This window comes from Hemiscyllium ocellatum, chromosome 7 (genome assembly GCF_020745735.1).
Source record: "Hemiscyllium ocellatum isolate sHemOce1 chromosome 7, sHemOce1.pat.X.cur, whole genome shotgun sequence".
Classification (NCBI taxonomy): Eukaryota; Metazoa; Chordata; class Chondrichthyes; order Orectolobiformes; family Hemiscylliidae; genus Hemiscyllium; species Hemiscyllium ocellatum.
This window is the reverse complement of record NC_083407.1, coordinates 39,036,076-39,061,130: the sequence shown is the minus strand read 5'-3', so window position 1 is coordinate 39,061,130 and position 25,055 is coordinate 39,036,076. Positions and strand designations below refer to the sequence as shown.

The window sequence follows — 25,055 nt, the reverse complement described above, 5'->3', positions numbered from 1 at the left end:
TAACAAATTCCTCTCCATCTAAACCCTTAACATGATGGCAGTCCCAGTCTATGTTTAGAAAGTAAAAATCCGCTACCATAACCATCGTATTATTCTTATGGATAGCTGAGGTCTCCTTACAAATTTGTTTCTCAATTTCCCAATAAGGTCATCACCCTTTTCTTATTTCTCATTTCTACCCAAATAACTTCCTTGGATGTATTTCTGGGAATATCCTCCCTCAGTACAGCTGTAATGCTATCGTTTATCAAAAACGCCACTCCCCCTCCTCTCTTGCCTTCCTTTCTGTCCTTCCTGTAGCATCTGCATCTTGGAACATTAAGCTGCCAGTCCTGCCCATCCCTGAGTCATGTTTCTGTAATTACTATGATATCCCGGTCCCATGTTCCTAATCATGCCCTGAGTTCATCTGTCTTCCCTCTTAGGCCTCTTGCGTTGAAATAAATGCAGTTTAATTTATCAGGCCTACCTTATTCTCTGCCTTGTCCCTGTCTGCCCTGACTGTTTGATTCGCATTTGTTCTCAACTGTACTTTGTTCTCAGATTGAAATCTTTCCTCACTATCTCCCTGGGTCCCAGCCCCCCCCAACTTTATAGTTTAAATCCTCCCGAGCAGCTCTAGCAAATCTCCCTGCCAGTATATTAGTCTCCCTCCAATTTACATGCAATCCGCCCATCTTGTACAGGACACTTCTACCCCAAAACAGCTTCCAATGATCCAAATATGTGAATCCTTCTCTCGTACACCAGCTCTTCAGCCATGCATTCATCTGCTCTATCCTCCTATTCTTGCCCTCACTCGCTCATAGCACTGGGAGTAATCCAGATATTACTACTCTTGAAGACCTCCTTTTTAAATTCCTGTCCAACTCTCTGTAATCTCCCTTCAGAATTTTCCCTTCCTATATTGTTGGTTCCAATGTGTACAATGACCTCCTGCTGGCCCCTCTCTCCCTTCGGATCATTCTGCACCCTCTCTGAGACATCATTGATCCTGGCACCAGGAAAGCAACACACCATTCTGATTTTTCACTGCTGGCCACAGAAACTTCTCTAAGTACCTCAGACTAGAGAATCCCCTAACACAATCAATCTCTTAGAACCTGAGATACCTCTCATTAATTAGAGCTAGTCTCAATACCAGAATCTTGGCTGTTCGTGCTACGTTCCCCTGAGAATCCATTACCCCCTACATTTTCCAAAACAGCATACTTGTTTGAAATGGGGGTAGCCACAGCAGAATCCTGCACTACCTACCTACCTATCTTACGTTTCCTGGAATTAACCCATCTATGTGAACATATCTGAGACTTTCCACCCCTTCCTGTAACTGCCATTCATCACATCCCCTTGCTCTTGTAAATTCCTCACTTCCTCTAACTGCCTCTCCAACTGCTCCATTTGATCTGTTCGGATTCACAACCAATGGCATTTATTGCAGATGTAATCCTCAGTAACCTGTACTCTCCCTAAACTCCTGCATCCGACAAGAGGAGCATATCACTCTACCAAGGGCCATTTTTGCTTCTTTCAATCTCTAACTTCTCACTATTTAAGAAATATTCTATATACCTGCTCTTCCTAACAAAGTGGATAATCTCACATTTTTTCTCATAACACTATCTTTCATGTTCTTACCAAATCACTAAGCCTGTTCAAATCCCGAAAACGTTTTTGACCATCCTTATAAGTTACAACATCCCTACTCAACTTTGTGTCATCTCCAAATGTGGCAATATTATGTTTGTTCTATACTTCCAAACCACTGATATATAATGTGAAAAGCTGAGGCTCAAGTACTGATCCTTGCACTATCTCACTAGACACCAGTCACCCAATTGTCTGCAATGCAAAAATGACCCATTTGTTTTTACTCAGTTTTCTGTCTGTAAACCAATCCATAATCTATACTGTACATTTATAAAATTATAGAACTTACAGAATTTTGGAAGATGATTACCACTGCACTAACTACAGTAACAAGGGTCATAATTTTAAAGTAAAAGATAGGAGGTCTAAAGTGGATTTGAGGAAAAATCATTTCACCGCAGAGAGTGATGGGCGGCTGGAATGCGCTACCTGGGAGGGTAGTTGAGACAGGAAACCTCAGTAGCGGTAGATTTTTGACAGTACAGACTTAATGGGCCAAAGAGTCTCTCCTATACTGTATGATTCTAAAATTCTATGTGATCTCCACAGTCACCGCTTTCAGCATTCTGAGATATCAGGTTCCATGGTTTTATCAACTTTCATCCCCTTAATTTCTGCAGTACAACCTTCTTACCACTACTAATTATTTTCAATTTCTTATTCTCCCTTATGAGTTGGACCTCTCAATCTGGGAGATTTCTCATTCAAAATAGACAGAAAGTAATCTTTTAGCTTCTCTGCCATTTCTCTATTCTTCATTATAATTCTCCTGACTCTGCATTTAATAGACCCATATGCATCTTAGTCAAACATTTCCTTTTAAGGTACCTATAAAAGACTTTACACTCAATTCTTATGTTTTTGCTAGATTGTAATCATATTTTATTCTTTCTTTCCTCATCAGTTCTTTGCTCCTCCGTTGTTTTATTCTTAAAACATTGCCAATCCTCAAATTTATTATGATTTCTCAAAACATTAATATTGTTTATCTGTCCACAGATGCTGCCAGACCTGCAACGTTTCTGACGACTTTCTGCGTTTGTTTCAGAAATCCAGCACCTTGCACATAATCCCTGGGATGGCTTATTTTAGGAAAGCAAATCTTAGCAGGACTTATACACTTAATGGTAAGGTCCGAGATAGTGTTGCTGAACAAACAGACCTTGGAGTGCAGGTTCATAGCTCCTTGAAAGTGGAGTCTTAGGTAGATAGGATAGTGAAGGTGACGTTTGGTATGCTTTCTTTTATTGGTCAGAATATTGAGTACAGGGGTTGGGAGGTCATGTTGCAGCTGTACAGGACAGCTGGTTCGGCCACTGTTTGAATATTGCATGCAATTTTGGTCTCCTTCCTATCGGAAGGATGTTGTGAAAGTTGAAAGGGTTCAGAAAAGATTTACAAGGATGTTGCCAGGGTTGGAGGATTTGGGCTATGGGGAGAGGCTGAACAGGCTAGGGCTGTTTTCCCTGGAGGTCAGAGGCTTAGGGGTGACCTTATAGAGGTTTACAAAATTATGAGGGGCATGGATAGGATAAACAGACAAAGTCTTTTCCCTAGGATGGGGAAGATCAGAACTAGAGGGCATAGGTTTAGGGTGAGAGGGGAAAGATATAAAAGGGACCTAAGGGGCAACTTTTTCACGCAGATGGTTGTACATGTATGGAATGAGCTGCCAGAGAAGTGGTGGAGGCCGGTACAATTGCAACATTTAAAAGGCATTTGGATGGGTATCTGAATAGGAAGGGTTTGGAGGGATATTTGCCGGGTACTCGCAGGTGGGACTAGATTGGATATCTGGTCAGCATGGACGGGTTGGACCAAAGGGTCTGTTTCCACGCTATACATCTCTATGACTCTAAGTATCCTATGAGATAGATTAAAAAGACTGGGCCTATATTCTCTTGAGTTTAGAAGGAACAGGAGTGATCTTGTTGAAGCACATATATTTCATTCAGGGCTCAACAGGATAAAGGTGGGAAGGATGTTCCTGCCGGCAGGGGGTGGTGTGGGGTGGGTGGGCAGTGGGGAACTACTAGAATTTTTCATTGCTAAATATCACAGGATAGGTGTTGTTGAAGAAAAATGCTGTTGAGTTGAATGGCAAAGCAGGCTTGAGGGGCCAAATGCCCTGCTCCTGTTTCTATTTCCTGTATGTATTAATAGACACAACATGCATACTTGTCCACTGGCACCTTCCATTTGAAACTGTAATCAGACACCCATACATTAAACATAGATTGTAGGCTAGCAAGGAACGCTATGAACTGAAACAGGTGCAAATGAATTTCCTGTCTCAGTCTGTTAAGCCAGACTTATCAGCTTAACAAAACAAACTGAGCCATCTGTGAAAAAGTCACATGAGAATTAGTGAAATAATCACACATACAAGAAGTTCACAATACCCTTTAATGATCAGTGACCTATAGTCACCCTTACAAAAACATCCAACAGGATATCTAATTAAAACTCTACAACTATGCAATTGCACAATAGCTATACATTTTTTAGAGAAATCTCTAAAATCTATCTAGGAAAAGTATAAACCCACAAATAAAATTCATTAAGCTTTGAATACTTTATTTACAAGTTATTTTGAAAATTATTTTCGATTTTAACATAATATTTTGAAAATCCGAGAATGTTTCAATATTTGATTAATCAAATTTTCTCCACGAGTCACCTAATCTAATACCACATTCATTTTATGAAGAAATAAATTTCCTTTTAAAATGTTATTTATTTATTCACGGCATGAGAGGTTTGCCACCAGGCCCAGCATTTATTGCCCATCTCTAATTATTCAGAGGGCAGTTAAGAGTCAACTACACCATTGTGGACCTGGAGTCACATGTAGGCCACACCTGGTAATGATGGCAATTTTCTTCCCTAAAGGAACTTAGTGAACCAGATGGTTTTTTTCCAACACTCCACAATGGATTCACAGTCATCATTAGACTCTTAATTCCAGATTTTACTGAGTTCAGATTACACCATCTGCCGTGGCAGGATTCGAACCCAGATTCCCAGAACATGACCTGGATCTCTGGATTAATGGTCTAGTGATAATACCACTAGGCCATTGCCTCCCAAGTATACCTAAAGAATCATGAACTCACACCGCACAGAAGGGGGCCATTAAGACCATCATGCCTGAGCCAATTCTTTGACAGTATTGTTTAATTTTGACCCACATCATAATTTATTCAAATAAATTCCTTTATGAAGCTTCTGACTGAATCTGATTTCATGACCCTTAACACAAGTGTGTTATGGATTTTGCTTCTGTGGAAGAAATTTCCCCTTATAATAGGCATAAAGTTGATGTGGCTAATGGTAAGGTGACGCATGCTGAGTGAAACAACAAGGAGGGGCATTCTGGAGTTAGATTTTCATAAATCCTTGAAGGTGGCAGGGCAAGTTGCTAAGGAACTTAAAGTGAATGGGATGCTTAGATTTGTAAATAAGGAGACTGAATGCAAAAAGAAAGTCGTCATGTTAAACTTTCATAAATCACTTGTTAGGTCTCAGCTAGAGCTCCATATATAATTCTCAGTGCCACTCTTCAGGAAGGAGATTAATGTTTCGTAGAATAGGTTTACCAAGATAATGTCAAGAATGAGGAACTTCACATTATTAGGAGAGATTTGGGGAATTTGTAATTTTCTCTTTAGGGAAAAAAAAGTAAAGAGATGGAGAACTAAAGTTTTGATAGTCTCTCCCTGCTTCTTCTGTTTCACTTGATTGCTATAAATTACTTGGCAGAACTTTTCAAAATTATAAAGAGTCTAATACTTCTTTCCCATTTTTCCCAAGAATCCTGAAGTATAAACTGTGATGATGTTTCTCCATTAAATCAAATGATATCCTTTCTTTTGAAGTCTGACCTCTAATATCAGTTCTACTGTTTCTGAAATCCTCAAACTCACTTCAGATTTGCAACTACCAACAACATACTTCTTGACTTTCTTTCTTGTTCTCTCACTCTGCACCACAAACTTTCTCTCCCACTAAGCAGCTCCAACCTCAAATTAAGTTGCTTCTAATTATATATACTGAAACAAAGGGTTTTTCAGTGCCCTTTAACTTTCTTGTATTCACAATTAGCCTTTCCAAACAGGTTTTGTTTGTCAACTCTTAATATTTCCTGAATCTCTTCTTTGTTAATTGAAGTATAAATAATAAATGTGCTTCTGAGTCTTTTCTCACTGTTTCAAAACCACAGTTGCTTATTAAAAACTGTGATTAAGCTAAAACGATTTCTCTTTGGGTCATGAGTCTTTGCATGTCACTTCCTGAAAAGGTGGTGGAAACAGAGTCTTTGAATACTTTTAATGCTAAATGCTAATCTCATAAACAGATTCATGTTAAGAAAAGGGTTGAAAATGTTGTCAAAGATAGGCAGAAATGTGGATTTGAGATTGCAATCAGACCAGACATGATATTATTGAATGGCAGGAGCAGGATCAAGAGGCACAGTGTCCTACACCTAAATTCTAGAATTCCCATGGCGCAGAAAGAGACTAGGTAAAAATAATGACTGCAGATGCTGGAAACCAGATTCTGGATTAGTGGTGCTGGAAGAGCACAGCAGTTCAGGCAGCATCCAACGAGCAGCGAAATCGATGCTTCGGGCAATAGCCCTTCATCAGGAATAAAGGCAGTGAGCCTGAAGCGTGGAGAGATAAGCTAGAGGAGGGTGGGGGTGGGCAGAAAGTAGCATAGAGTACAATGGGTGAGTGGGGGAGGGGATGAAGGTGATAGGTCAGGGAGGAGAGGGTGGAGTGGAGAGGTGGAAAAGAAGATAGGCAGGTAGGACAAGTCTGGACAAGTTATGGGGACAGTGCTGAGCTGGAAGTTTGGAACTAGGGTAAGGTGGGGGAAGGGGAAATGAGGAAACTGTTGAAGTCCACATTGATGCCCTGTGTTTGAAGTGTTCCGAGGCGGAAGATAAGGCATTCTTCCTCTAGGCGCCTGGTGGTGACGGAGCGGCGGTGAAGGAGGCCCAGGACCTCCATGTCCTTGGCAGAGTGAGAGGGGGAGTTGAAATGTTGGGCCATGGGGCAGTGGGGTTGATTGGTGCGGGTGTGCCAGAGATGATCCCTAAAGTGCTCTGCTAGGAGGCGCCGAGTCACCCCAATGTAGAAGAGACCGCATCGGGAGCAACGGATACAATAAGTGATATTAGTGGATGTGCAGGTAAAACTTTGATGGATGTGGAAGGCACCTTTAGGGCCTTGGTTAGGTGTGGGAGGAGGTGGGGGTGCAGTTTTTACAGTTCCTGCGGTGACTGGGGAAAGTGCCAGGATGGGAGGGTGGGTTGTAGGGAGGCATGGACCTGACCAGGTAGTCACGGAGGGAACGGTCTTTGGGAAGGCAGAAATGGGTGGAGAGGAAATATATCCCTTATGGTGGGATCTTTTTGGAGGTGGCGGAAATGTCAGCGGATGATTTGGTTTATGCGAAGGTTGGTAGGGTGGAAGGTGAGCACCAGGGGCGTTCTGTCCTTGTTACGGTTGGAGGGGTGGGGTCTGAGGGCTGAGGTGCGGGATTGGACGAGATGCGTTGGAGGGCATCTTTAACCACGTGGGAAGGGAAATTGCGGTCTCTAAAGGAGGAGGCCATCTGGTGTGTTCTGTGCTGGAACTGGTCCTCCTGGGAGCAGATACGGTGGAGGCGGAGGAATTGGGAATACGGGATGGCATTTTTGCAAGAGGCAGGGTGGGAAGAGGTGTAATCCAGGTAGCTGTGAGAGTCGGTGGGTTTGTAAAAAATGTCAGTGTCAAGTCAGTTGTCATTAATGGAGATGGAGAGGTCCAGGAAGGGGAGGGAGGTGTCAGAGATGGTCCAGGTAAATTTAAGGTCAGGGTGGAATGTGTTGGTGAAGTTGATGAATTGCTCAACCTCCTCGCGGGAGCATGAGGTGGCGCCAATGCAGTCATCAATGTAGCAGAGGAAGAGGTGGGGAGTGGTGCCAATGTAATTACTGAAGATCAACTGTTCTACGTAGCCAACAGAGACAGGCATAGCTGGGGCCCATACGTGTGCCCATGGCTACCCCTTTGGTCTGGAGGAAGTGGGAGGATTCAAAGGAGAAATTGTTGAGGACCAGTTCGTGGGTGGTGTCTCCAACGTGTGTGGGGGGTTCCTGGACTGTGGACAGGTTGGAAGCTGTGGGTGGGAGATCTCCTGAGGTGATGAGGTTCTGTATGGTCTGGGAGATGATGGTTTGGTGATGGGGGTGGGGTCAGTAGGAAGAGGTGTCCTCGAATTGGCGTTTGGCTTCAACAGTGTAGAAGTCAGTGCGCCAGACTACCACTTTATCCGCTGGCTTGATGGTGAGGTTGGGATTGGAGGGCTGCGCGTTGTGAGGGTGAGAGGTTGGAGTGGGGTAGACAGATTGAGGCGGTTAATGTCCCGGCGGCAGTTGGAAACGAAGAGGTCGAGGGCAGGTAATAGGCCAGCGCGGGGTGTCCAGGTGGATGCAGCGTGTTGGAGGTGGGCGCAGGGGTCCTTGGAAGGTGGGCGGGAATCCTGATTGTGAAAGTAAGCTCGGAGGCAGAGGCGACGGAAGAAATGTTCGACGTCACGGCGTGTCAGCAGAATGCAGGTGAGTGGCACTGGTGGGGGCGGAAGTGGTGGTGACCACGGCAGTAGGGGTGGCAGAAGTCACTGAGCGTGTGGCATCAGCGATGATGTGAGGGGCGGAAGTGATGTCATATGTGATGCATGGGGAATTGTGAGGGGCGGAAGTAGTTGTGGGAGCGGCCATGATGGGGGTGGAAATGACATCATCGATCAGTATGGGGTGGCAGCTGCATCAGCCACATGGCTAATGGCATCTGAGTAGTTTCCGAGGCCAGGGGAATCTTCTGGAATGTTTGAGGAGCGTTGATTATTGAGGTGGGTAGATAACAGTTTGTTGTACTTACAGTTTTTGATGTTTGAGATGGAATTGAAATTCTGTTTGTTGAGAACATGAATTCTCCTGAGGATGTAGTACAGAGTGAGACCTTTGCAAATCTGAGAGAGTGTGGCCCTCAGCTGAGGCAGGGCTGACTGTAGAGAGGTTAGGTGCCGGCGCATTGCTGCGAGCGTGGAGCAGAAAGAGACTATTCAGACCATCGAGTCACCACCAATCCTTTGAAGAGAATCTCACACTATCCCCATAACCCTGCAGGTACCATGGCTAATCAACCTAATTTACACATCTTTGGAGTATGGGAGGAAACCAGAGTACCTGGCAGAAACTCATGCAGACCTGGGAAAAACATGCAAATACCACGCAGTCAACTATGGCTGGAATCGAAACCAGATTCTTGGCACTGTAAGGCAGCAGTCTAACCACTTCATTTGTTCATATATTTGAAATTTCATATTTTCTTCATATTCATTTATGCATGCTTTAGATGTGATTTACTAATTGAAATAGAACAGGAGCTGTTTACACCAAAACACAAAGTTTCCATATTTACTCTGCTTACATATCAAAACCTTACAAGATTTAAGCAAAGGATGCTAACAATGGTACTTATTTGAATTATGGAATGTAAAGGGACCTAATGGAAAACATCTTTCTCATAATTGTACTTCAGACAAAAGGAAGTAATTCCAAACTTACTTCGCAGCAAATTTGACCATCTGTTTGCTAACATGGTCTCCTACAGCCACAAGTCCTTGGACATTAAACTGTTGCTGACGTAGGACTAAAAAACACTGTTTCCCTGTTGAGATAAAAATAGTCCATATTGAGTGCTATATACGTCAGATCCCCTGATACACTGTTTTGCTTCTTACAACTTAGTCACACTTTTTGCTACTCATACATTTTTTTCTTTAAAGATGAAGGAAGCTTGTATAAATTGGAAAAGTACATTAATCCAGAGGTTAAATAGGAATATTAACCCACAAAACTTAACAGCATGAAACAACCATTTAAATTAACTTTCAGCAATTCTGTATCTTGTTATTCCTTGAAAGGTTATTTCTTGCTTTTCGGTCACTAAAATATTTTCACTGCTAAATGAATTCACCATTTGCTGAATACACTCTACTAAAATCACATTAAGATAAGCATTTAATAAATATGTTTACTTGAAACAATAACTCTCACTATCTATAATTCGCTATTCAAACTGTGCCTAACCAATGAAATGATGTGGAGGAGCTGGTATTGGAATGAGTGGACAAAGTTGAAAATCACACAACACCAGGTTATAGTCCAACAGGTTTATTTGGAACGACTAGCTTTCAGAGTGCTCCAAACGCTAGTGCTTCGAAATAAACTTGTCGGACCATAACCTGGCGTTGTGTGATTTTTAACTTTATCCAATGAAAATGATCATAAGTGAAACTAATTAATTTTTTAGCATTGAGAATTAAAGGATATGGAAATAGGACAGGAAACTAGGGTTGATGCAGGAATCCAGCCATGATCTTGCTCTATGATGGCTAAAGGGCTCTACACTGTTGCTATTTCTTAAGGACTTAATTGCAACTTACAGGAAATACACAATATAAAGTGACTGATAATCATCAGATTTACAATCATGCTTAGAACCTTTATATCTGATGGGCACCATTGTACACCAAACACTGGATTTACTGCCATTCTCCAAATGGAGCCAATGGACTTGAGTTTAAACTCTTCTCTAAAAGGCAGCAACTTTAACAATACAGCATAACCAATGCAATGAAGTATCACCCGGATTCTTAATGGACTTTCATTAAATCTGGATTAAATCACTTCAGTTCTCTTATATAAAATATTTCTTAAGTAGTTAATGCTGCACCACCTTTCATCTCTGCTATAAAACATACAGCAGCTTTAGTGCCTATTTTGCAAAATGATTGCACTCCAAAGGTTAAAAGAAATTGTTCTTTTTCAAAAAAAATTGGAGCAGGTAGATTTAAGAACTGTATTCCTTTTTTCTATTGTGTAGCTAGCACCTAAATAAGCCATATTCTTAATGAAAAAGTATTTAGTGGAAACATTTACAATGGGAAACTTCTGCCTACAAAAGCTGCTTCCTGTTGACTAAGTACAAAGTGAAAGATGACCACATGCTGTAGGCCATTGCTCTTACCTTTGGCTCTACTGGTGTGGACTCGGGAACGGAGCCAGACCACCTGGTCAGCTTTTTCTTCTGTCAGATTTTTCACATGAACCAACACACGATCTTTACATAAAGAATATTCTTCTGTTTAGGGTTAGCTCAGAAAATTCAACATCACTATAATAATCAAAACATGTGCAATTTAAAACATCAAATAAAATACCCAATCTAGTTATGCTACTGATTTCAGTTTTCAAGATCAACAGATTTTCAATGCAGTAATTTCAGGATGAACCTCCTCATTCCAACAAAATGAGCCAAAATCTCTACCAATTAGATCAACGAATTAGGTCAAGAACTGCTTCTTATTTTCTTCTTTCCTGAAATAGGCACATGCTGAATCTAATCCAATTTTCTTTCACACACCACCTAATTTCAGTGCCATAGATATATAACCAACCCTAGGGCATTTTTGCTCTGTATGGTTCAGTACATTACAAAGTGTGATTATTGTTCCTTTTTTTGCCAATTTTGGTAATAAATTGGATCTATTTGCTTGAAGAGAGCATTGGAATGTAAACACTGTTTGGAAAATATTTAATCAAACTTTTCTTACATATAGAAGTAGGGAAAACTTGCTAATGCAGTGCAGGGCAGGGCTTTTAAGTAAGATGGCATCTGGAGTATAGTTTGTCTTCCTACTTAAGAACAAATATCATTGCATGGGAAGCAGCACAGGCTGATTCATCATATGAAATGCTTATCTCTTGAGTCAAAGTTGAACAGATGGCCTATAGCAACTGGAGTTTAGAAGTGACCTTATGAACTCAACAGATCCTGAAGGGACTTGACAGGTTGGATGCTAAGAAGATGTTTTCCTTTGTGGGAAAGGCTAGAATTGGATGACAGTTTGAAAATTTGAGGGGACTTTCTTTTCTGGAGGTTCCTGTTCCTGGAAGTGGATGAAACTTCATACTCTAGCACCATAAAAATCACATGAAGTGTATGGGATAATAATGGTGATTACAATTCCTCTGGAATTCTCTTCCCTGAAGAACAGTGGAGGTTGGATCTTCAAATATATTCAGGACTCAGCCTCTTCATCACCAAGAGTCAAGTGTTATGGCCCAAGCAGGAGAGTGGGGTAAAGGCTATAATCAGGTCAGCCATGATTTTATTGAATGATGGAGTAGGTTTGAGGAGCCAAAGCACACTCTTGTTCCCAATTCTTAATGCTCTTTTGTGCAGATCCTCAGGGCTTCTGAGAAAGGGGCTTTGAGTTTGTTTTTACATATGTCATATTGACATTCTGACTTGCTGTCTCTTCTAATGAAATCATGTCAACATTTGCAAGAACAAAATAGTAATTAACAAAAATTATATTTTTCTCCCGAAACATTGTTCACAAAGCAAAACATATGTATTGCAATTGGTCAACAGACCCATCACTTTTCAAGGGTTTTGGAGGAAAGGAAATGTTAATTATAACTAAACTCACCCAGTTTTTCCTGTGACTGAATCAATGGAAGAATTCCATATCTATCTTTTGCAATGTCCTAAAAGGGAAACCACACTTTGTTCACTAGAGATTTATATGTGATTAATACATTTTATTACAAGATTGCAATTTAATGCCAAAACTTCATATTTTACCACCATAAAAATCACTTGAAGTGTATGAGATAATAATGGTGATTATAATACCAAAATAATTCACAGTAAGACATGTTATAGAGTCAGAGTTATACAGCGCGGTAACAGACCCTCCGGTCCAACTCATCCATACCGACCAGATATCTTAAACTGATACAGTCCCATTTTCCAGTATTTAAAAGGGGCTTGAGGGGAAACTTTTTCACGTAGAGGATGTTGCATGTGTGGAACATGCTGCCAGAGGATGCGGTGGAAGCAGGTTCAATTACAAAATTTAAAAGAAATTTGGATGGGTACATGAATAGGAAGGGTTTCCAGAGGTATAAGCTAAATGCTGGCAAATGGGACTAAATCAATTTAGGATTTCTGGTCAGTAAGTATGAGTTGGACCTAAAGGTCTGTTTTTACACTGTATAACTCTCTGACTTTAAATCTTTACCCTCTCATCTCAAAACCTATATACTCTAGTTCCAGATTCCCCTATCCTGGGTAAAAGATCTTGGCTATTCACTCTATCCATGTCCCTCATGATTTTATAAACCTCTATAAGGTCACCCCTCAATCTCTGACGCTCCACAGAAAATAGTCCCAGCCTATTCAGTCTTTCCCTATAGGTCAAACTGTCCGATCCTGGCATCATGCTTGTAAATTTTTTCTGAATTTTCCAAGTGTAACAACATCTTTCCTGTAGCATGGAGACCAAAATTGAACACAGTATTCTAAATGTGGCCTAACCAATGTCCTGTACAGCCGCAACATGACCTCCCAACTCCTATACTAAATACACTGACCAACGATGGCAAGCATACCAAATGCCTTCTTCATTACTTTCGTCTAGTCGTGATTCCACATTCAAGGAGTTATGTATCTGTACCCCTAGGTCTCTTTGTTATGCAACACTTCCCAGGGCCCTACCAATAACTGAATAAGTCCTGCCTTGATTTGCCTTACCAAAATGCAACACCTCACATTTATTTAAATTAAACTCCATCTGCCACTTCTCAGCCCATTGACCCATCTGATCAAGGTTCCGGTGTACTCTGATATAACCTTCTTCACTGTCCACTATGCCAGCACTTTTGGCGTCACTTGCAAACTTACTAACCAAACCTCCTATATTCTAAATGTGTTTGTGATAAACTTTACAAGTGCAAGTACTATTTCCTGAACAGAATTTTCTGTAGAGTAACAAGCTTGTACATTCAATAGAACAAATCTCTTGTTTGAAAATTAAATACTGGATCGACCTTTAATCACTACTATAGACATTAACTAGCAAGTTATTATCGACAACAGAATCATAAACATTGCAAATCTCCTGACTAAGTGAAACACTAAGGTGTTCTATTGCAACTGGTTCACGTTTATTGGTCGTAATATTGCACTCAAACACATTCTAATGCCTGTTCTGTCACCATAATATCATGAGCCTTAAGTATCAAGATTGTAATTCATCTAACACAGCTTAAAATTAGATCATAACCTATTAATAGTTTCAACCCCACAACAGATGTGTTCGCTTAAAATAAAACATTTAAATCTTCGCCCCTGACCACCACCACTAAAATAATTTAGGTTTCTTTCTGATGGCATTCTGGCAAAGCTTGCAGTAGTAACAACCTGAAAGATACTTGGGATATTCTTGAATACATTTCTATGTCCCTCCCCTTCTCATGAAAAGCAGGCCTACTTATAAAGAGTGTCCCTGTTTTCTAAGTTAGCAAGTCAAAATAGATAAGAATTAGAACATATTTTGGCATTTGAATGCTGCATATCAAGGTCACTTAGGACTCTAGATATGCACAGCAACATATATATAAATCAAACATTATTTGAAGTTACACTGAGACTAACTGTAACAAATAATCACTCTTTGTAGAGAAACATCAGCTTGGAAATCAGTGTTTTTTTTCATCTCTACAGAGGTTTGGAGAGGTGTTTTATAAATCAGAAGAGACACCAAATGGAAATGTAAACAGAAAAAGGTCATGAAAGGAGTGAATTTTTTTTTTAAAAAGTGAGAAATTATGGAATTATAGACCAGTTAATCTTTTATCTGTTGTCAGGAGATTTAAGTGTCTATAATTAAATAAATGAATGGTGACTGATCACCTTGAAAATGTGCAGCTGATTAGAGAAATTCACCATGGGTAATCAACGATAAAAACAAAAATTACAAAAAGATAATAGATTAGCAAGTTTTGAGAAGATTTGTAATTCAGGTTGAGGTTCTGGATGCAAGCTTGCTTGCTAAGCTGGAAGGTTCGTTTCCATGCGCTAGCTGAGCTAGAAGGTTTGTTTTCGTGAACGTTTCATGTAAACAAACCTTCCAGCTCAGCGAGCAAACTTACACCTATAATAATAGATGAATAATAGTCAAAACTGTGGCAAATAGATTTCAGATTTCAATGTAAGCAATTGTTCACTTGATTCACTTGGACATAAAAAAGATAGGTCAGAATAGATTTGATATGGTAAAAATCTAGAAACAATGAAAATCCAAAGTGACAATAAAATAGCACACACAAATTTAAACGGTTGCAATACAAATTAGAGATAAATGTTTTAGATCTAATTACCACTACAGAATCATGGTCACAAGGTAACAAAGACTGGGAAATAAATAATCTATGGTACACAGCATTTAAGAAGACAAACAGAATGGAAAAGATAAAGGCTAATTCTGATAATAAAGAATGACAGTAGTGAGAAAACACTTTGGCTCAGTCAATCAAGAATTGGTGGAGATTCAGTAGGGGTCTAAAAACTCTGGTGCAAGTGGTTTATAGAATATATATATATATATATTATATATAGATATATAAAGTTACCTCAGGGATAATAAAAATTATTAAATCAACGCAATTAACATCAGTAGAGAAAGACAAGAACCTCACAGTTCAAAAAGAGACAGTTGCAAAGACACGGATGCACTGGCTACAATTTTTTCAAAATTCTTTAGATTCTGAAGTCACAGTAGAAGGGAAGTTAGTAAATGCAAAGTCGTATTCAAGAAAGTGGGGGTGGTGGAGGGAGGGGGAAAAGAGTGGGGAACAGGGCAGGTGCGAGAAAAAGCAATTAGCCTGACAGCCGCAGCTGGGATAACGACGGAATCTATTAAGGCAGTTTTAATAATAAACTGACATAATACTTTGATTAGAACAAGTCGACATGGATGTAAAACAGGGAAATCTTGTATGCCAAATCTCTTAGTATTTTTAAGGATGTAACTATCAGGATAGACAAAGGAAACCAGTACATTTGGTAAAGTTGGATTTCCAAAAGGCACTTGATTAGGTGCCATACAAAAGGTTAATACAGAAGAAGACGATTGTGGAGGTGAGGGTGATAAATTAGCATAGTTGCAGGATTGGTTAATGAATAGAAAGCAAGAAATGTGGGGGCGTTTTCAAATTTTTGGGCTGTGGCTAATGGAGTGCTGTGAATATTGAAGTATTGCTTCCCTGGTTGGCGAGTCATGAACAAGTGGCAAGGTTTCAGAATAACGACTGAGACATAGAGAAATCCTTTTACTCAAAGGATTGCAAATCTTTGGAATTCTCTATCCGAGAGAACTGTGGATGCTTCAGTGTCCATTATATTTAAGTTTCAAATTTCAGGGAATCGAAATGTATGGGCAATGGGTGGGAAAATACAGTTCATGTCCCAGATCAATTATGCTCATAGAGAATGACAAAATAGGCTCAATTAAAAGGCTGATGGAATACCAGGAGTACTACATTCAATTCTGAGCACCAAACCTTCAGAAAGATATATTAACAGAATAATTTCAGGTTGGGAAACTTTAGTTATGCAGATAATTTGGGAAGTTGGGATTAGTTTATTTGGACAGGAGAAGTTTAAAAGGAGATATGACTGAACTTTTCAAAATTATGAAGGTGCTGGATAGCTTGGTTGGGAGAAACTGCTCCCTCTGACAAAAGGGATTGAGAATGAGGGGGCATGGTCAAGTTAATTTGCAGAATGTGATGTAAGATGTCACCTTTTTACACAGATAGTAGTTAGAGTCTAGAAAAAAAAACAAATTGCTGTGAAAACTCAGCAGGGCTTGCAGCATCTGTGGACGTGTTCTGAAGAAAGATCATAGATTCGAAATATTAACTCTGCTTTCTCTCCAGACACTGCAAGACCTGCTGAGTTTTTCCAGCAATTTCTGTTTTTGTTTCTGATTTCCAGCATCCGCACTGCTTTGGTTTTTATTTTGTTCAGGGTATGGAGCACATTGCTGAGGCTGTATAATGTTTTGGTCAGACATCTGGAGTACTAAGAGCAGTTTTGGGCACTGTGCTGTCATTGTATGTGGTCCAGAGGAGATTTAAACGAATGATCCCAGGATGAAGAATCTGTCATATGAGGAGCGGCTGAAGACTTTGGGTCTGTACTCAATGGAGTTTAGAAAGATAAGGGGGGGATCGCATTGAACCTTACAAAATACAGAGAGGCCTGGATTGAGTGGATGTGGAAAAGATGTTTCCATTTGTATGATAGATTAAGACATGAGGGCACACCCTCAGAGTGATCGCACGATCCTTTAGAACTGAGATGAGGAAGAAGTTCTTTAGTCAGAGGGTGGTTATCCATGGAACTCATTGGTGCAGAAGGCTGTGGTGGCCAAGTCAAGGGGTGCCTTCAAGACAGATATAGCTAGGTCGTGATTAGGAAGGGGATTAAGGTTAGGGGGAGAAGACAGAAGAATGGGCTTAAGAAATAGATCAGCCATTATCAAATGACAAAGCAGACTCGATAGTTTGAACAGTCTAATTCTGCTCCTATATCCTGTTGTCTTATGGCCTGATCATGTGGTGGAGGCAGATTCAATTGAGACATTCAGAAGGATAGGAGATAATTATTTAAATAGAAAAACATTCAGGGTTATGGGGAAAAGGCAGGAAAACGACACTAAATCACAACAGAGAGCCGATGCAGATAACATGGATGAATTTACCAGAATGACTCTAAAGGTTAAATTGAGTAGAAAGATTAGATACCAGAATTGCAATCTTTGAAACTTGGATTCAAGGGTTATGAATCAAAGTTTGCAAGATAGTAAGAGAAACCAGAAGAATGAACAGAGAAATCCAAATCTTACTGTTGGGTTGCAGACTCTAGTAGAGTCGTAGAGATGACTACTAAGGATGTAGTGTAACATTTAGAGTCAGGCTTCCCAGAGTGATTTATGAGTATAAGAAACTTTTATTTAAAGGCAAATTGCAGTTGCTAAATCAATTTAGAAAAACATCTACACTTAAAGGAAGAGTTGAAGCTTCAAACTGTCTTCTAAAAGCTTCAGCTAATGATGGATCAATTGTTAACTTTAACTCAACGGAAGAGTTTTAAGCAGTAGAATTATTAGGTGAAAAAGTAGCAAAGGAAGATCTCTTGGTGCGAGGTCAGAAATCAGTCAAAATCTGATGTGTAATCTGTTATCTAAAAATATGCAGTAAAATGAATTAAGGAATGGTCATAGAATTCCTACATGGTCCATTAATAAAACAAATCTTGCAACAATTGTACATTTAAATGAAACTGCCTCCAGACAGGAGACAACCAGGCAAACATACGTTCACTGCATTTTTGCCAGTTTCTGAACCCGAGAAATCTGTCGATCATTACTTAAACTTTACATGAAAATGCTGCACAAATACAAATGCAATAATACAGAATCATAGAATTGCTGCATAGAAAGCGGGCAAATAGCTCTTCATGGACATGGCACCTCTTTGGAAGAGCAACCGTTGCTTTGCTGACTGCACCAGCATTACTGCCCATCCCTAGTTGCCCTTAAGAAATGGTGGTGAGCTGCCTTCTTGAACTCCTGAGGTCCATTTGCTATTTGTAAACCCACTATACTGCTAGGGAGAGAGTTCTAGGATTTTGACCCAATGACACTTAAGGAATGGTGAGTCAGTCGACTTTTCAAGTCAGGATGGTGAGTAGTTTGGAAGAGAATTTGCATGTATCTATATTCTGTGTTCTTCTAAGTGCAAGAGGTCACGGGTTTGGAAGAAGCCTTGATAAATTTCTTACATGTGGTAGATACTACACAATGCTGCTCCTGAGCATAAATTTTGGAGGATATGGGTGTTTTTGGATGTCATGCCAATCAAACTGGCTGCCTTGTCCTGGATGGTTCAGTTTCATTGGAATTTGACTCATCCAGACAAGTGGGGAGTATTCCATCATACTTTGCCTTGTAGATGGTGTACAGGCTTTGGAGAGTCAGGTGGTGAGTTACTTGCTCTAGGATGCGTTGTATCTGTTATGCTCTTATAACCAGAGTAATTTATATGGTTGGCCCAGTTCAGTTTGTGCTGAAAATGTGTTGCTGGAAAAGCGCAGCAGGTCAGCCAGCATCCAAGGAACAGAATAACTCTGAGGATGTTTATAGTGGGGTGATTCAGTGTTGGTAATGCCATTAAATGCCAACAGGTGATGGTTAAATTCTCTTTTGTTGGTGATTTTCAGTGCCTGGAATGTTCCTTGCCATTTGAATGCTTTGGTATTTGAGTGTATCCTGCACACATTGATTTTCTGCACTCTTTGAATCAAAATTTATTTTTCACATTTCTCCACATTAAATTTCACTTGCCATGCTTTTGTCTATTCCACGAGCCTCTTTATATCCTCTCAATGTCTATCAATATCTAGTTTCCAAGTACTTTGAAAATCCAAGTTGAGGTTATTTATACAGATCAAGAAAAGTAGCAGTTTTCGTACTGGCCCTTGGGGAAACTATTGTATACCTTTTGCTAGTTGGAAAACACTAAATGTAAAATGAATTCTCCAATCTTGAAAATCCAACTGAAAAATCAAACGCTGTAATATTCAAAGCAGATTTTCAAAGATTTGAATGATTAATTGCCAAATATAGAAAATAGACAAAGCAATCCTTAGCATTAAATACTACAGATGCTGAAAATCTCAAATAAAAACAAAAAAGTTCTGGAAATATTTATTAGATTTAGCAACATCTTTGGAATATGTTCTAATAAAAGGCATTGATTTGAAATGATAACCTTGCTCATCTCTGCCAGGCCTGAATATTTCCAATTTTTGAGAAATTGAAGAAATGCCGATCCAGGAATCAACACAGATGAGCGAATATAGTGGTGCTGAATAAGCATACTTGGTGCACGTTAAGACCAAGTATCATATATTTCTGATGGTAACCAAGATGTGGAGGTGCTAATGTTGAACTGAGGTTGACACGGCACCAGGTTATTGTCTAACAGTTTCATTTCAATTCACAAGCTTTCGAAGCGCTGCTCCTTCGTCAGGTGAAGTGAAGTGAAGTGAAGTGGAGCACACAGGCACAGAATTACAGGCAGACAGATCAAATATTGTACAAATGGTACCTATAAATTCTGTGCCGTGTGGTTCTTTTCACATCACCTGACAAAAGAACAGTGCTCTGAAAGCTTGTGATTTCAAATAAACTTGTCAGACTATAACACGATCTTGTGTGACTTCTGATCATATACTTTTAAGGAGCAAACAGTGTTTCAAAATGGATAGGCAGCTGCATTTGGAAAACATCTGACTCCACCTTTGCGCTATTACAGGGAGTAAGAAGAAAAAGGTTTCATATGGTATGGACAACTTACATACAGGGAGTTCAGTTTTTTAGAAAGCATTTCTGACTACACAGAGCGGTCTTAAGAAATCCTGACAAAACTAGTGTAAATCTTAATCAGAATTTGAAGACATTTTTAAAAAGTGACTCATTTGAGCTACCATAAAGATTAGTTATATTCAAGTTTGTTTTAAAAATTAAAAACTTTCAATTTGATAACCACATACCTCTTCAGTTGCTGCTTGATTTTCTGCTGCCTGTAATAAATAACATTAATTCAAGAGAAAAGTTAACCTTTGAGCTATAACAACCAAATTCATATCAACTGGAAATGTTGGAACAATATGTTCCCAAACATCTGGATCAAAGGCAGCTGTACTGTGTGTCATGATTGTCAAATAGTAAGAAAAATCAGTTTTCATGTAGCCAGTATCTCTGTTACTTTGCAAATTTAAAGCAATTCTGTCAAAACAGAGTTTGAACAGTTAGTCTGATGATTTAGTTGACATATGCTGAACGAAACAGGCTAACCAGTCCCAATTAAACCCAAGATCTCTAATTTGTTAGTTGATCTCAAGTACAATAATTGAGAACTATAGGTTTCTTGGTTTAAGACAGGACGAGAAGTGCAAGGCATGATGGATAAAGCAGATAGCCAAACAAAAATCATCTTATTGTTATCCAGTAACATTCTGTAAAATATCCATCTCTGAGAGTATGACATTAAGTTGGGTTGAAGTACTCCCTATGGTCAAACAATCAGCAAGCACTCAGTAACAAGAAATTTTGTTTATTAAACAGGACACCAAAGGGCGCTGACATCCATCAGCATGAGTATGCAGCATTAACCAAATCTGGAAAGGAGTGGAAAGAACTGGCAAAGAACAAAAGAAAACATACTTCGTATAAATTAACTTACAAATATGTTTCCTGCCCTTAGTGATAAAGCTGATAAATCGACAGTGTTAACTTCCCACCTCTCAAGTGAGCAGAAGATTGCAGTTTATAGCAAAGGCTCATGTTCCAGTAACATCTTTAAAATTAAATCTGCAAAGCTTTTGCTTTTCATTTTGCAAATTGAACGTATTAAAAACTGCACAAATTCTACCTACAAATTTGAATTTTCTTGTCATCCATCAATCAAATTTGAATTGAATAATATTTCAAACTGACCAATTTGGCCTGTTTTTCTGCTTTCTTTGCAGCCTTTTCTGCTTCTTTTTGCAACTTCTTTGCTGCCTTCTTTGACTGTGCTGGCTCCTCTGGGACACTGTAGAAAATAAAATAGTAGCGGTCACTGCAATGTCTGTTTTGTAGGAACAATTTTTATCATCAGTTTTGTTGCCATTTGTTGTACATTTCATACACGTTTGCGAGGACGTAAAGAATTATTAGAAAGGATACTTTCAATTCGACTCAATGTAAAAATGGTTTAATAATTCCAAGATGAATTGTTTTTGTTTGCACTTCAGAAGCTGCATATTTTATCATATTGAGAATTGCTGATGCTTTATTTTACAACCTCCTCAATCAAACAAGTATAATAGACAACAGTAGGCAAATGTGATTACATTCAATCTTCAGGAAACAAACCTAAGAAAATGTTGCTCATGGGATACCAGCTGCAAGGAAAAGAGACAAAAGGAGCAGGTGGTTTAAGTTTAAAATTGCTTTGTTCTTGTTAGTTACCTTGTCATTTCCACCTAATGAACAAGCTGAGATTAGAATGCCCAAGCAGGGGATAACAAAATACAATGTATTGGACCCAGTAGGAGTTGGCACAAAATCTCATTGGACAGGAATAAAGATGACTATTTATTGCCAAGTGACTTTGACACAGAAAAACTTGTGCAATCATGAAGTTGTTTTACAATTCCATAAACGCAACTGATTTCTAAAGAACACTTATGTTGTGCAAAGATATCAACAGACCTAATTTCATGGTTCAACTCCCACTATCATTGTATTAACATTTTTCATATTAAAATTTGCTAACATCCTTTCAATATCATGAAAACAATTGACAGAATTCCAGGACCATGTCTCCACACACACGCTATTTGTTCCATTTCCTGTCCTGTTTCAAAAATTCTAATTCTAACTTCTTTCGATCAGTCGCATCAAGATAGTAGCAACAAGTTATTTTTGAAGGGCACTGGTTACCATTTTGTTTTTACTGGCCAGACCAAGAAGGATCCTCTTACTCTTCCCCAAATTCTGTAAAACCCAATATATTTTCCACTTTCAATGATGCATCAGCAAGAAATCAAATCATAAAACAGTTCCAGACAACTGCATATGCACAATTCATTACTTATTCTACAATGCTGTTGATACTGTTCCAAAATTTTAAAAAAATGCTGCTTTTCACAGTACAACCAAACAAAGCTACTAAGGACAACATCTATTTTGTATTCCCTCAGCACATACTACCTTCCTCAATGAAAATAAACATTTCCAATCACAGTGCATATTGATTTAAAACCAAGTACTTTCTTAACTTAAGCGTATTTTATTACAGGTCATAGTAATTTTTTAAAAATAATGCTTCCAATTCTGTGTGCTTATCCAGTATCATCCTATGGTATTTTCGCCACGTCCAGCAAGATGCCACCACCAACACGTGTTTCCCTCCCCTCTATTGGCAGCATTTCACAGGGACCACTTCATCCATGACACCGTAATGCACTCCTTCATCACTCCTAACACTTCCTCACTCTATGAAACTTCCCCATACAATCATAGGAGGTGTAAGCTTTGCCCATTTACCTCCTCCCTCCTCACTGCCCAAGACCCCAAACACGTTTCAGGTGACGCAACATTTTAATCTACGAGAAAGTGAGGATTGTAGATGCTGGAGATCAGAGTCGAAGACTGTGGTGCTGGAAAAGCACAGGCAGCATCTGAGGAGCAGGAAAATCGACATTTCAGACATAAGCTCTTCATCAGGAATGAGGCTTGTGGGCCAAGAGGACTGAGAGATAAATGGGAGGGAAGTGGGTTTGGTGAGAAGGTAGCTGGGAACGTGATAGGTTGGTGAAAGTGATAGGTCGGAGAAGAGGGTGGAGCAGATAGGTGGGAATGAAGATGGGCAAGTAGGACCGTTCAAGAGGGTGGTGCCGAGTTGGAAGGTTGGGACTGGGATAAGGTAGGGGGAGGGGAAATGGGGAAACTGGTGAAATTCACATTGATCTCGCATGGTTGGAGGGTCCCAAGGTGGAAGATGAGGCGTTCTTCCTCCAGGCATTGGGTGGTTAGGGTTTGGCGATTGAAGAGGCCCATGACCTGTATGTCTTTTGTGGAGTAGGAAGGGAGTTAAAGTGTTCAGCTACAGGGTAGAGGGGTTGGTCAGAACGTGTGTCCCACAGATGTTCTCTGAAACAATCCGCAAGTTGGCAGAGATTTCTTTCAATCTAGCGTCCTGCAATCACTGCTCATAATGTGGATTCCTTTACACTGGTAAGATTAAACACAGACTGGGTGACTACATTGCAGAACACCTTCACTCTGTCTGTAGGAATGACTCTGACTTTCAAGTTGTTTGCCCTTTGAATAAACATCTTGCTTTCATGGTAAAATTTCTGTCCTGGACTTGCTGCAATTTTCCAATGAAGCACACTCCAAGATCATGGAATAATGCCTCATTTTTTTGCTTAGGCACTTTACAGTCTTGAGGTCCCAATATTGAATTCAATAACTTCAGAAACTAACATTATGTCTGTTCACCATTTGTCTTATGTTTTCTCCCTCCCTTCAACAGCCTCATTCTGTCTGGATCTTTATTTGGCTCTCAGTAATCAGGACCCTTTCCCTCCCTTTCACACTTTAACTTATATCCAGTTTATATCTCATTTTCTCTATCACCACAATCAACTACCCCGTTGTCTTTTGCGCTAATCATTTGTTCACTTTGTTCTTCCTCCACGTGTGAAAAGTATTAAAAAGAAATACTTTTATACCCTTTTCAGGGAGGAAGAAAAGTCACACTGGACTCAAAGTTTTAACTCAATTTCTCTGCACAAATGCCAGACCTGTTGAGCTTTATCAACTTTGCTTGCTTCTGATTTCCAGCATCGATATTAATGCTTTTAACATAGAAAATTGTTTATCGAACTCATTGCACCAAATTAGTCTAATGACTTATGTCCTTCGGTCCAACTCGCCCATGCCGACCAGACCAGATATCCTAACCTAATCTAGTCCCATTTGTCAGCACTTGGCCCATATCTCTTGAAACCCTTTTATTCATATATCCATCCAGATACCTTTTAAATGTTGCAATTGTACCAGCCTCCACTGGTACAATTGTACCAGCTTCCTCTTGCAGCTCATTCCATACACGTACCACCCTCTGTGTGAATAAGTTGCCCCTTAGGTTCCCTTTAAATCTTTCTTCTGCCACCCAAAACTTATGCCCTCTAGTTATGGACTCCCCCACCCCAGGGAAAAAAAACTTGTCTATCCATGCCCCTCATGATTTTATAAACCTCCATAAGATCACCCCTCAGCCTCAGACGATCCAATCTATTCAGCTTCTCCCTATATATGAAGTCCTCCAATCCTGGCAACATTCTTGTAAATCTTTTCTGAACCCTTTTAAATTTTACAAAATCCGTCCTCTATGAGGGAAACCAGAATTGCATGTAGTATTCCAAAAATGGCCTTACCAATGTCCTGTACAGCCACAATGACCTCGCAACTCCGCCACTCAATGCACTTACCAATAAAGGAAATCATACCAAACTCCTCCTTCACTATCTTTTCAGGAGACTTGATTTAACAAAATAAACTTTGTTCAAGCATTGTATTGTTTGTATGTTTTCAGAACAGATTGAGAATAAGATTAGAGAAAATTAATTGAATTGCCAGCATGTCAGCATATATTACAAAAAACAGGACCTAAACTGAAGACAAGTTGGACAATGAGAAACATAGAAACATAGATGATAGGAGCAGCAGGAGACCATTTGGCCCTTCGAGTCTGCTCCGCCATTCATCACGATCATGGCTGATTGTCTAACGCAACAGCCTAATCGTGCTTTCTTCCCATAACCTTTGATCCCATTTGCCCCAAAGTGCTACACCTAGCCGCATTCAATGTTTTG

General features: G+C 39.7%; 1 protein-coding gene across 1 annotated transcript in view; it reads right to left on the bottom strand.

Moving 5' to 3' along the window:
- dars1 (aspartyl-tRNA synthetase 1) overlaps positions 1–25,055 on the bottom strand; it is an 86,413-nt gene that overhangs the window by 51,029 nt on the left and 10,329 nt on the right. Inside the window, exons 2-6 of the mRNA XM_060827838.1 lie at positions 21,124–21,220; positions 20,178–20,207; positions 12,202–12,259; positions 10,734–10,826; positions 9,269–9,371 (exon numbers count right to left, since the gene is read on the bottom strand). Coding sequence (XP_060683821.1) covers positions 9,269–9,371; positions 10,734–10,826; positions 12,202–12,259; positions 20,178–20,207; positions 21,124–21,220 — 381 coding nt within the window. The remainder of the gene's footprint in view (positions 1–9,268; positions 9,372–10,733; positions 10,827–12,201; positions 12,260–20,177; positions 20,208–21,123; positions 21,221–25,055) is intronic.